This window comes from Notamacropus eugenii, chromosome 5 (genome assembly GCF_028372415.1).
Source record: "Notamacropus eugenii isolate mMacEug1 chromosome 5, mMacEug1.pri_v2, whole genome shotgun sequence".
In the NCBI taxonomy this organism is placed as follows: Eukaryota; Metazoa; Chordata; class Mammalia; order Diprotodontia; family Macropodidae; genus Notamacropus; species Notamacropus eugenii.
Window position 1 is genome coordinate 48,996,381 of NC_092876.1, and position 12,333 is coordinate 49,008,713.

The following is a 12,333-nucleotide window of genomic DNA, read 5'->3' on the forward strand; positions in this document are numbered from 1 at the left end:
CCACGTGTTAGAGGCCACAGTAGGACTCAGGTCCTCTTGATTCCTGAGCCATGCTGTATCCACTGCACCACTCAGCTATTCCTGAGGCTGAATTTGAACTTGGGTCTTTATGATTCCAGGCCCAACAGTTTGTGCACTGAGGCACAACGTAGTGGCCTAGAAACAGGGGAGCCTGAGGGAACTCAGTAATTATAACTGTTCTTCCAGTCCTCTTTCTTCACAAACCAATCAAACTCTGGCCCTTTGGGGTTTTCTCTCTCAAGATAATCGTTTCATGTTAAGCCCTTCATAGACTTCAAAAACTTAAGCATTCTTCTTTCCAACTAACAAGCTAAAATACAAGAAAACCTTTTCAAAGATAGAAGTCTTACTACCAAGTTCAAGGGTCTCCCAAATTCCACAACCAGGAGGTAAAACTTATTTCTTTCTCAGCTCACCAGAGGCTGGAGAATTGATGTCAACAAAGCCCAACAAAAAAATCCTTGAGGAAACTGGCCCTGCTGAATATCAGTCTTATCCTATCCACCTACCACCCCCTGCTAGTATGATGCCCATAGCCAGTGCTGCCTGGCTATCAACAAAGGCTGGTGCATCACTACTGCCATCAAGGAAATGAGTGTGGTGCCAGGGCTAGCTGGAAAAGACACAGGACACAACCACTGCTCCAAAGGGCCCGAAGGATGGGCCTGGGTATGGCCTTCCCCAACCCCAGCCCCCTGCCAGCAGGAGTCATTTGGATGGTCTCCTGGCTTTGCTCTGCCTCCTGCCTCAGCTCAGTTGCTTATAAGGCTCTCCCGAGGCCCCGCTCTCTCCTGGAGACAGCCCAAAACTTCTGTTGCCATAGGAACAGCAGCCACAGAGCCACCAAGGTCTCAGCAGCCAAGGGCAGGTACCAGGCTCCAAGTTGACAACTATCCACCCAGGACACTGAGGCCCCTGGAAAGTTTGGAGGAGAATGATGGGATGTGGGAGCCATGGCAGCCAGTAGGCCCTGGGGAGCGTGGGGGGTGGCAGTTCCTGTCAGAGGCTCTGCCTCTCTGGCATCATCTTATCTGGAGGAAATGGATTCAAATTCCCAAGACCAAAACCCAAACGGAAGCTGAAGCAGCCCCTAAGGGCCAAGCAGATCAGTGCATGACCCAACGGAAAGAGCCAAGTGTGCTAGCTAAGAGAACAGGTTCTAGTCCCAGCCTGGAAACCTTGTGCAGGTCCCTCCTGGACCCTCAGTCTCCTCATCAAAGAGAAACAGAGCCACGCCTCCCTGGATCACAGGCTTGGAAGAGGTCTTGGAGGTCACTTCGCCAGACCCCCTCCATGGCCATGAGACCGGATCCTCAGGCATCACGCCCAGTGCACCCTCCACTGTTCTCACAGCTGATTGTGCCTCTCTCTGTCCCCCCACATGGGCAGGAATGAGCCAAAGGCTTCTTCAGGCCACAGCAGGCCAGAGACCATAGGTGAGGGCACACCAGGAGCCTACTTTCAACCTCACCGTCCTCTACATACACTGGGCAGAAAATGGAGACTCTTAACGAGGGGAAGGATACAAACTTGGGATAACAGGGGGTTGAGTCTTTCCTTAAACCAAAGCTAAGTGTGACTGTTTGTACTTTCCTCCCACTTCTCCTGGTTTGCCCTCTGGGGCCAGGTAGTGAAAGGACAGTTTTTATTCCATGTGACAGCCCCTCAACTAGAGGGCTTGAAGATGACAATCATGCTTCCATTAGCCTGGGTTCTCCAGGTCCTTGGTGTGGTCTCAGAAGGCTCTTAGGTTTTTCCTGACAACAGGACAAATCCCTCATTTTGTGGCCCAGGTTAAATCTTCATTCCTGTGTGAGGCTGTTCAGCATCACGCTCTGTGCTAACTGTCCCTGCAATGCAGAGATTCAGGTTGACAGGAGGCAGTCCATGCTCCTCTGCTCTGCTGTTAACTGTCCACAGCCTGGAATGCTTCATTCCATCACAAGGATTGGGAATGGCTTCTCTTCCTTCTGGAAGAAGGCTGGCAGAAAGGAAAGGGCTCTGACTGGCTAGCTATGAGACTCCAAAGAAGTCATGTGATGTCTCTGAGCCCTCAGCTTCTTCATCTGTAAAATGAGGATATGACTGCTTGCCCTGCCTGGCTCAGAAGGCTCTTGTGAGGAAAGAACTTGGAAAGCTGAGATGTGAGCTGTTATCTGGTGGGTGCCCTGAGACCTTTCAGTGGCCGGTCCTCAGTCCTAGACATGAAATTGCACTACCCAAGCTAAGAAGGCCAAACGGAGGCTCTCACACATTCCCATGAGGCCAGTCTCAGGGCCAGAATGCTGATCTGGAACTACTTTGCCCTCTATTCAGCACATTCTTTGCCCTTTCTTCAGATTGTTTTTCCCTTGAAAGTCTGTGTGTGTGTGCGTGTGTGTGTGTGTGCGTATGTGTGCGCGCGCGTGTGTGCGTGCTGCATGTGTGTGCATGTATATGTATGTGTGCATGTATATGTGTGTGCGCGTGTGTGCGCGTGTGTGTGTGTGTGCACGCGAGCACTGGGCTGCACATTCCTTATTATTAGGTTACAGGTAATTCTTGGGTAAGTGTTGATTAAAGCCAGAGAAGATTAATTTCCTTTCCCAGAGCCCCTGCAATCCTCGCTGGGCCTGTCCTCACTGATTTACCCAGACATAAATTCAAGCCTGAGTTTTCTTCTTAGGGACCGCCTTCCTGTTTATGATGGGGTACCTGAGCTCCCTCCCTGACCAGCCCAGTCCCCTGTGGTCAGGCCCAGGTCCAGGCCTTGTGGAGCAGAAGCAACAGAACTAAGCTGTGCATGTTAGAAGCACTCAGGTAAGCAGTGAGGGCCTCCAGTCTGGCTGCTTGGGCGAGACCCTTGGCTACTGCAAGTCTGGGGACCTTCCCCTCTACCCCTTCATTCCCACCCAGCTACCTCAGCTTTCTATGAAGAAAGGCAACACAGCCCCAGGAAAAAATGGTGAGCAACTGAATAAGCCCAAAGGGCTCAAGGCTTTAGAAACCTACCCTGGAAACTCTCTGAAGGAACAAGGTTGAGAACGGTCAGTTCTTTGTGCCCAAGGTTCCTGCTCTTAGAGTGGGGACTGAGAGAGGTCTATTCAGAGGTCACCAGACAGTCAGTCCATGGTGTTCTCTGACAAGATGGAGGGACCTTTAGCTGCTGTTCAGACCCTGTGGCAGTTGGTGCCCATATCAGTTAAAGGATGGCAAAGTCTCACAGGATATCCTAAGGTTTTGCTGGGAGACCTAGAATTTACAGCAGTTGATTCCAGTGAGTGACCTAGACTCTGTGTAAGTAATGGGAAGGAAGGCAGAAGGAAGCCAGGAGGCAATTGCCCCTCTGAGGAGCCTTATCAAACTATCAGCCAGTCAATAAGCATTTAGTAAGCCCCTACTATGAGAAGGGGCCTGATCAGGCCGGTTCCTGTCCTTTAGGTCAGAGAGCAGGGTTAGGGAAGCATGCTCATGGGGAAGGAGCAGGGAGGAGAGGCAGGGATGGGGCTGGGGCAGCCTGCCACCTAGTGGACAGAAGGCTCCCACTTCAGCCTGTTCTCTTGGCTACTTGGTTTGCCCAAGGCCATCTGTCTCTTTTCTTGACCGATCCCCCTCCACAGACACCCAACGCTCCCCTGCCGCCCGCCCGCCAAGCTCCAGTGCCAACTTGGTAGATACCATGTCTTTGACCCCCAAAGTCCCCTTCACCAGGACTTTGGGGAAAGTTCTTTTAAAATTTGAGCAAGGGCGGGGGAGAGAAAGGAGGAATGGCCTGAAGCCGGGCACGTGGACAGGCAGAGAGCAGGCCAGGCTCCTCTTCTCAGCTCTGCAGCCCCCAGGCTTCCAGGAAGGGCAGCCTGCCTCTTGTTTCTCTTTCCAGAGAAGGGAAACAATAGGGTGCCTGTGTGACTTTCAGATGGCTGGCCGGTGTGAGCCATCCAGCCCGGGCTTGCCCCCCTCCACCTCCTGTGCTCAAGACCTCCCAGGCCTCTGGTTTCTTTCCACTGTCCCACACTTTGGTGCCAGCTATGGGTGATAACAGCCCAGGGACTCTCAGCAGGCTGCCTTCCCAAGGAGAAGACAGTGAGGCTGACCACACAGCTGGGCTGCTGACCTGGCCCTCATGCCACCCACAAGGTGTGGCAGGGCTAGCCTTTGGTCAGCCCAAGGGCACCCACTCAGAGAGGCTATTGTAGCTCACTTCTTCCTTGGAGCAATTCCCCATTCTGGTGGAAAAGCAACAGCTACTTCAGGCAGTGGGATCTCCTTGTCCCTTGTCTTCACCCATCAACCTAGCTGAGACAGAGATCTGGTCTTTGCCCAGCTCAAACATAGGCTAACTGAGCTCCAAGCATATTCTACAGGAAAATGGGTGGGCTGGGAAGGAAGGTGAAGCGCCAAGGAATTCTAGACTTGATGGGGCTCTAAGATTTGGTTTGTGGGCACAGCTTGGCAAATTCAAATGACTGTGTGTGACAGGAAACAAGGTGGAAGGAGAGGCTGCAGCAAAAAGCAACAAGAGCCTATGCACAACCACAGTTCTTTTTCCAGGATGGCCTGGCCCCTTGGAATGTCTGCTGAGCACCCTGCAATCCACTCCAAGCTGAAGTGCCTAGCCAGTGATGCCCTGGAGAGGGCGATCCTTTCGCTCTCCTCCCAACCCAGCCGGCCCCTCCTCCCCCAGCCTCCAACAGTGTACTGCCCAGGCCAGTCTGCACAGGGTTAGGGTGGGGGTGACAGGCAGCTGCCTGGGCCAATTCAGATTTCTGCTGAGCTAGACTGTGGATCCTGTCACACCCAAGCTTCACTATTTGTCAACCAGTCCCTAAAAGAGGCAAAGAGCCCTGAGACAGGAGACTACTACTTGGTTATGGATCTAGGTCAGTCTTACAACAAAGCGGTAACCCTCCCACAAGCCCCTGGCATTTACCAGGCCTGCCCACCTTGAGCTCAGATGACACAGATAAGCAAATTCAGGAATCAGCAGCCCTGGCTCAGGATCCTGAGAATCCTACCCATGAGGCACAAGAACCACCTTTACTTTGGCCAGAATAGAAGTCTGGAAAGTCTCTCTAGCTATTAACTCCACTAAGCCCCCCAAAAGAGGAGAAAACCTGGAGGTTGGCCAAACCAGAGGGTCATGGCCAAACTATATACAGGAAGGGTGGGTCCTGAGGAGGGAGGGAGGACAGGAAAGAATCTCAGAGCTCTGGGGCAAGGGAGGCCTGGCAGCATTTAACTTGCTTGCAAAGCCGAGCCCCTGCAGGACACTCGGAATGTCTGCCAGGCCTGGGGGTTAAAGAGCCTTCTCCTCCTCCAAGTCCTCTGAAAACAGTCCTCTGAGGCCAGGCCGGAAAGGCCACCTTATCCCCAGCTTCCCATTGAAGGCAGAGCTGCAGAGACAAAGCCCAAAGCCTCCTCAGATAGAAAGGGCTGGGTAGCATCATGACTGGAAGGAGAGGGCTGGGAGCTGACTGCTGATTCACCCAACTGCCACCCAGCAAAGGGAACATACATCTAGTGCACATCTGTCTCATGGGATAGACATACTATGAACAGAGAACCTCTGCTAAGTACCGGGGATACAGCCAGAAAGGCCAGACAGTGTTGCCCTCTAGATGCTCCAAGTCTAATGGGAGACCAGGCATAATGCAGAACGTAAGCCCCTAGAGGCTGAGGACTGTTTAGTCTTTTGTCTTTATAATTTCCATCACTAGGCACAGACTGTAGCACACAGCTAGCACTTAATAAATGTTCGTTAGTTGACTGAGCTGGAGGCGCTAACTAAAAACCAAACTAAATGAGAAGCACTCACCGCTAAGGCGCAAGACTCAGGGCTCAGGACTCACTGGGCAAGAGGCGGAGGCAGGCTGGGTCCCTGCCATCCTCTCTTTGTCCCACTGATATTCATTGTGGCTGAACCCAAATGTCTCCCCCTCCATCCCAGGTAAACTGTCTGTCATTTTCCAAAGGCCTCAGGCCTTCATTATTCTCAGAAAGACCACAAGAGGAGCCTGCAGAGGTGCTACTTCTCCTCCGGATACCATCTTGCTCCCTGCACCTCTGCACCAACTCACCCTGGTCGATGGAGTGTGATGGGAGCTGACTCAGCTGGCTGCTCACGACCCCTGCATACGTCCGAAGGAACTCCTCCTCACTGGCTGTCAGCTGCAAGGGGAAGAGAGAGGGATGCCTGGGTGAAGGACAGAAAGCGTCACCCCCAAATACCAAGGTGCATTCCTCCTCTGCAGTTTTCTTCTGCAGTTATTCCTCTATCTCATCTACCTGGCTCCTCTCCTAGGTACTTAGCAGCCAAGCCCTGGGGGCTGGGGCATTTGGGAAACAAATCATTGAAGGCTCAGTAAGAAATCCACAAGCATGCCTTAAAAATTTTCAGCGCCAAAACTGGACAAGACCCTGATCCTCAACCCATGTCCCCTGTCTGCCACAGGATCAAAAAAAGCCTCATGGTTCTAAATACCAACCACTTCTAGAATCCCAAGGGCCATCCATGTGGCTATCAGTGGGGGAGGCCTGTGCTATCTGCTCCTGGCCCAGAGAGCCTCCATCCCTATCCCCTACCCCACATCAGGATCCTTCCCCCACATTATCGTCCATGCCCAAGCTGGAAGCTTTCACAGCAGGAGGAGTCTCTGCTTCCATCCCTGTCCCTAGAACTGTCATATCCTTTGTCCCAGAGTAGGGACAAGATGATGTAGCTTGGCTCACCCACTGGGTGCCTCCCACCCCTGGTGGAATGGAATCTCATACTCCAGGGTGACAGCATTTCCCTCCCTGGCCCACAGCCTTTAGCATGACATGGAACTTACGTTTGATCCCATCTTCCTCAGCATGAGCAAGACCCGAACTTTCTGCTGAATGTACATCTCCTCCGGACTCTTTCCGGGAGCTCCCTCACGGTTCATTCCCTTCAGTCCAACTCCAGATATTCCTGTGGATCAAGGGACAAAGTCCGAGAGTGAAGCTGAGAGACACACCTAGAGGCAGAGAGTTATGGAGCTGAGCCCTACTGGGAAACTCCCTACTTTCCTTTCTCCCTAAACCACCTTTTTTACCCCAGAGGCCCGGCTTTGTTAGTAGCTTGACAGCTGGCCTGGTATGCTTGGGAATCTCATTACTGACAGCTTGGAGACAATGCCAGGTCCTCTCTTCCTCCCCACTGCCAGCCTTGGCCAGCTGGATTTAGAAGCTATGTCCAGCAGCAGAAGCCAAGGACTGGGAAGGGATAGGGAAGAGAGTGCCAAGCACATGCCCGCTGCTCTTCTCAACAGTGCCAGGCCTGACTCCCCAGGAACGCTCCCTGAGCCACAGCCCTCCTTGATCCCTTCTCCCCCCACCCTCACCCAAGCTCAGCTTTGTCAGTCAGCAGAGGTCAAGGGTGTGGATGCCCTCTCTTATCTCGCCTGATTAGGATGCTGTTTTGTGTCCAGGCTGCTTCTTTCCTCTGAAGGAGGCAGTGGAGGAAGTGGATACTTTAAAGGCCCTGGGTTTCCAAACCAAAGCCAAGTACCAGAGCCAGAGAAAGGCAAGTTCATTTGGGTTTTGGGCTCCAGGAGCTGGGAGGTTTATCATTGTGGGAAGAGGAAATCCATTAAACTCACTACACAGACACACATGCACAGAGACATTCAAATCAGAATCAATTCAACATGACATACACTGTGAGCTACAATCATGTTCTAAAGTCAGTTTTGCTTATTGATTTTCTTTGTTACAGAGTAGCCAATTTGGAGGAGAGGTATATCAGGATATGACTGAGGTGTGAAAGACAAAAAGGATAATCCTTAAAAAAATAAACCCAAATGATTCTTGGCCCTAAAAAGGGAGGCCTCTTTCCAAGGCCCAACCTAAACGGACTGACAAGTGGCCCAATTGTTTTCAACAATCTCCAGGCTAGAACAGAAAAACAGAGAAAACAGTCTTAGGAGAGTTCTGAACAGACAACAAGGAGGTCAAGCAGCAGGGAGCCCTGTCCTCATTAGAAAAATGATTAGGAAAGAGAATAAAGACTTTGGGCTGTCCTTATATATATTTGATGCCGGCAGCTAATCTGTCTATAGCTAGTAGCTAGCAGTAGGGGAGGAACTGGCCTCCCTCTCACTTTCAGTGCTTGGGTTCAGAGGGTCACAGATTCAGAGGAACGAGCCTTAGGGGTCATTTACTCCCACTCTAATTCCAAAATGGACATCAGTGATCTTTGAGAGAGTACTCCTAAAGGAAGAGGTCTCTTTAGGATGGGAGAAGGGCAAATGTTACCCTGATTTCCAAAAGCAGGAAGGGAATAAATAGAATTAGCAAACCATAGGTCTGTGGGCTTGATTTCAGTCCTGAAAAGTCCATACTATAAACAGGATGGTTGGTAAACACTGAGGAAAGGAAGCAATGAGCAGCTGGTATGACTCCAACAACAGGTTATGCCAATGATACCATTTCATTTTTTTGACCAGGCTACTACACTGGGAGACTGGGAAAATGCTACCGATAGTCTAGATGTCAGCAAATCATTTGACAAATTTATCTCATTCTTGTTGTCAAAATGGCCAGATGTGGGGCTAAAGGATCTTACAGTTAATTGGATTCAGAAATGGTCATGCGGCCATGCCCAAAAAAGATGACCATTAACCATCACTATGCTGATAATCCTCAGACACCTATTCTGCCCCAAATTCTCTGCTGCCCTCCAGTCTCACATCTCCAACTGCCTTTCAGACATCTTGAAGTCAATACGTCTAGAACCAAAGTCACCATCTTTCCTCAAAGCCCTCATCCCCTCCTCCCTTCTCCATTACAGTGGAGGACATCCCCATCCCGCCAGTCCTTCAGGTGCGCCACCTATGAGTCATCCTGGACACCTCCCTTTCTCTCACTCATCATGTCTAAGCTGTTGCCAAGACCTGTCAATTCACCTTTGCAACATCTTGTACATGCGCCCCCTTCTCTCCTTCGACACTGTCATCTCTGGTGCAGACCCTCATCACCACACACATGGATTACTGCAATCACTTGATGGTGGGTCTACCTGCGTCAAGTCTCTTCCCACTCCAATCCATCTTCCATTCAACCACTAAAACATAAATCTAACTATGTTACCTCTATATTAACCCCCCCCCGTGGTTTTCTATCTCCTCTAGGACCAAATACAAAATCCTCTGCTTGGTATCTTTTAAAGTCCTTCCTACCTTTCCAGTCTTCTTATACCATGCTTCATGACACACACTTTTCTACTCAGTGACACGGGCCTCCTCTCAGCTCCAGACATTTTTTCTGGCTGTATCTCAAATCGAGAACGCTCTTCTTCTCCACTGTCTCCTGATCTCCCTGGCTTCCTTCCAGTCCCAACAATAACTGTTTTCTACAGGAAACCTTTCCAAAACCCTCTTAACCCCAGCACTTTCCCTCAGTTATTTCCTACTTATCCTGTATAGAGCTTGCTTTGTCTGTATTTGTCAACAAGGAGCATTAACGCTCCTTGCGGGCAGGGGCTGTGTTCTGTCTTTTTGCATCCTCAGCTCCTGGCATACAGTAGTACTTAATGTTTACTAATTGATCTGATGTCAACTTGCACAGAGAAGGTCTCCAAGGCAGGGTCCCAGGAGTCAGCTTTAGGCCACTTGAAGCAGTGCCTCGGATGATGGCCCAGAGGCCCATTTATAAAACTTGCAGATGACACAAACTCAGAGGGATGTCTGCTAACACATGAGCTAAGAGAGTCAGGGTCCAAAAAGATCTGGACAGACTGGTGCATTGAGCTGAATCTAGTAAACTGACATTTAATGGGAATAAAAGGGCCCTCTTGTGCTTGGGTTCCAAATACCAAACTCATCCTTTCAAGAGAGGAAAGCTGTGGCCTGTCTCAAAAAGATCTGGCTCCATATAAGTCAGTGGAGTGATAAAACCCTCCGGAAAAGCTAATGCCCTCTCATGCTGTCTTAAAAGGCAGACCATCTGGGGTTAGAGAAGAGACAGCTCATCTGTATTCTGCCCTAGCCAGACCACCTGTGGAGTTAGACTAGACTGAATTCTTAGAGCCATGTCTTAGGGAAGACAATGATAACCTGGCATGTCCATTAGGAGAGTGACAAATTTGGGATCAATTATGTCATGTGGATTAATGGAGAACAGAAAATGGAAAGGAAAAGATTCAGGGGGACAAGCAGAGAGCCATCTTCTGTGTGTGAAGGGCTGTCACATGGGACCTCCTGCTCAGCTCCAGGGGCAGGACCAGGAGCAATGGGAGAAGCTGCTATGAGGCAGCTAACAACTGAAGCTGTCCCAGAGTGGAAAAGCTGCCATACAAGGTAAGGGTTACCTTCCCCAAGGTCTTTAAGCAGAGGTCAGCTGACCGTGCAGCAGTAGGGTCCTTTTCTTAGGCTAGCCTTGGACTCGATGGTCTCTGAGGTACTTCCTGAGGCTGTGATCATTGTTGAGGAGTCAGGGGCTGCCTTGGGGAAGCCCTTCACAGAGAATCAAGGCCCATGCTCGGCCCTGGATCTCTTTGCAGCTTCTTGCCTGTCCAGCCCTGAGGCTCTTGGCTCCTCACTGCTCTATTTTGTGTCTGGAAGAGAATGGTCCCTGTGCAGCCTTCTTAGTGGCAAAGCAGAACATTTCTCCTAAAAAGTCTTCCTGTGAGAGAAGACTGCACAGACCATGGAGGCTGGGGGAAGGCATGCCACAGAGAGAAGGCTGCAGGGGACTTTCTAACATAGCTCCAGTCAGAAAGCTCAGAGACAGGTGAAGGGATAACCTGCCACTTCGGTGTTTGATTTCCTGATCTCCCAGCCCCTATTAAGTATACTGGGACATTGAAACCTATGCTTTAAGGCAATAACAGGCTTGGGCCACACTTCTTTCTTTTATGTGAAACCTGCGGTTCTTTGGCTCTGTATTAAAACATTAAATTGAACCAGCCTCTGGGAGGCTCAAAATGATCACGTGCAGCTCTTTTGGTGACCAGGGGCTACAAAGATGGTTCTAGGGCCACCAAAGCTTAAAGCATCCTAAAGGCCAGTGCTTCTGTGTGGCTTCGAACGTCATTTCATAGGTAGGAGGGCAGAGCATTGACTAAGCCCACACTATACACCAGGACACTATGCTAACTGGTGGGGATACAGTAGAAGCGTATAGCTGGGACGGGGATGGGGATGGGGGATGCTGCCCAGTGTCCAATTCTTCTCTATGTAAACAGGAACACATTTTAAGAAGAGTGGCCAGAAGAGGGGTGAACAGAATGAGGGAAGCATCTCTAGGTCAGGCCACAGGAGGATTAGTTAAAAACTGGGCACGTTTAACATGCAGAGATGACTTATGGATGACATGAGAGCAGGCTGCCGGGGAGAAGAGGAATGGACTGGTTCTGCTTGGCCCAGAAGGAGGACCCAGGGGTGAAGGATGGAAGCTTCAAAGAAGCAATTTGGGACAGAGGTCAGGAAAACCTTCCTAACACTTAAAGCTGTCCCTAGATGGGAGATGCTGCTGGCCCATTCCTTGGAGAACTCGGGCAAAGTCTGGATGAGTTCTTTAGGAGGGGCTGCAAGGAGAAGCAGAGAGTCTCTGAGGGAGGGCCTTTTCAACCAGGAGAGGAGAGACTAAGACTCTTTCCCTTAATGTCTCCTTCAAACCTCAGCTTTGCTTTCTCCAAGAATCTCATTCCATTGGCCATTCTGCATGTGCTAATGGGACCCCCAAATGGTCAGGCCCCTGAGAATACACAGGAGTTTGGGGAGTTCACAATCTCTTTTTTTCCTTTCTAAAATTTAATTGATTATTTTTGTTACATTTTAAGTTCCAAACTGTCTCTTGCCCTCCTCGTCCTGTACTAGAGAAGGTCACTTCCGTGTGCATGTGTATATGTATGTATACACACATGTGCATGTGAGTATGAATATGTAAAATTGTACTCTATTTATTTGGTCTTTCTTTAGAGGTGGATAGCATCTTCCTTCATAGGTTCTTTGGCACTGATTTGAGTATTTGTAATGCTCAGAATGACTTAGTTGTTCATATTTATTCTTCAGGCAACACTGCTGTCTGCATATACAATGTCTTCTTGACTTCAGCCATGCCACTCTTCATTATTTCACATATTTTTCTAATATCAGCCAGCTCCTCGTTTCTTACAGCGTAGTAATATTGCATCACAATCATACACACAACTTGTTTAACCATCCCCCCCACTGGTGGACTTCCCTGAAATTTCTAGCTCTTTGCTACCACAAAGAGAGCTGCTACCAATATTTTAGAACATAGAGGTTCTTTTCCTTTTACTTGATCACCTTGGGAAACAGACCTAGTACTAGTACTGCTGGGTCAAAG

The 12,333-nt window shown here is 49.9% G+C and overlaps 1 protein-coding gene across 2 annotated transcripts in view; it reads right to left on the reverse strand.

Moving 5' to 3' along the window:
* CTNNBIP1 (catenin beta interacting protein 1) overlaps window positions 1-12,333 on the reverse strand; it is a 51,708-nt gene that overhangs the window by 13,712 nt on the left and 25,663 nt on the right. For both annotated transcript variants that reach the window (XM_072608803.1, XM_072608804.1), the window contains 2 exons: window positions 6,831-6,952; window positions 6,078-6,168 (listed from right to left, as the gene is read on the reverse strand). In XM_072608803.1, the coding sequence (XP_072464904.1) occupies window positions 6,078-6,168; window positions 6,831-6,926 (187 nt within the window). In that variant the 5' untranslated portion in view covers window positions 6,927-6,952. The remainder of the gene's footprint in view (window positions 1-6,077; window positions 6,169-6,830; window positions 6,953-12,333) is intronic.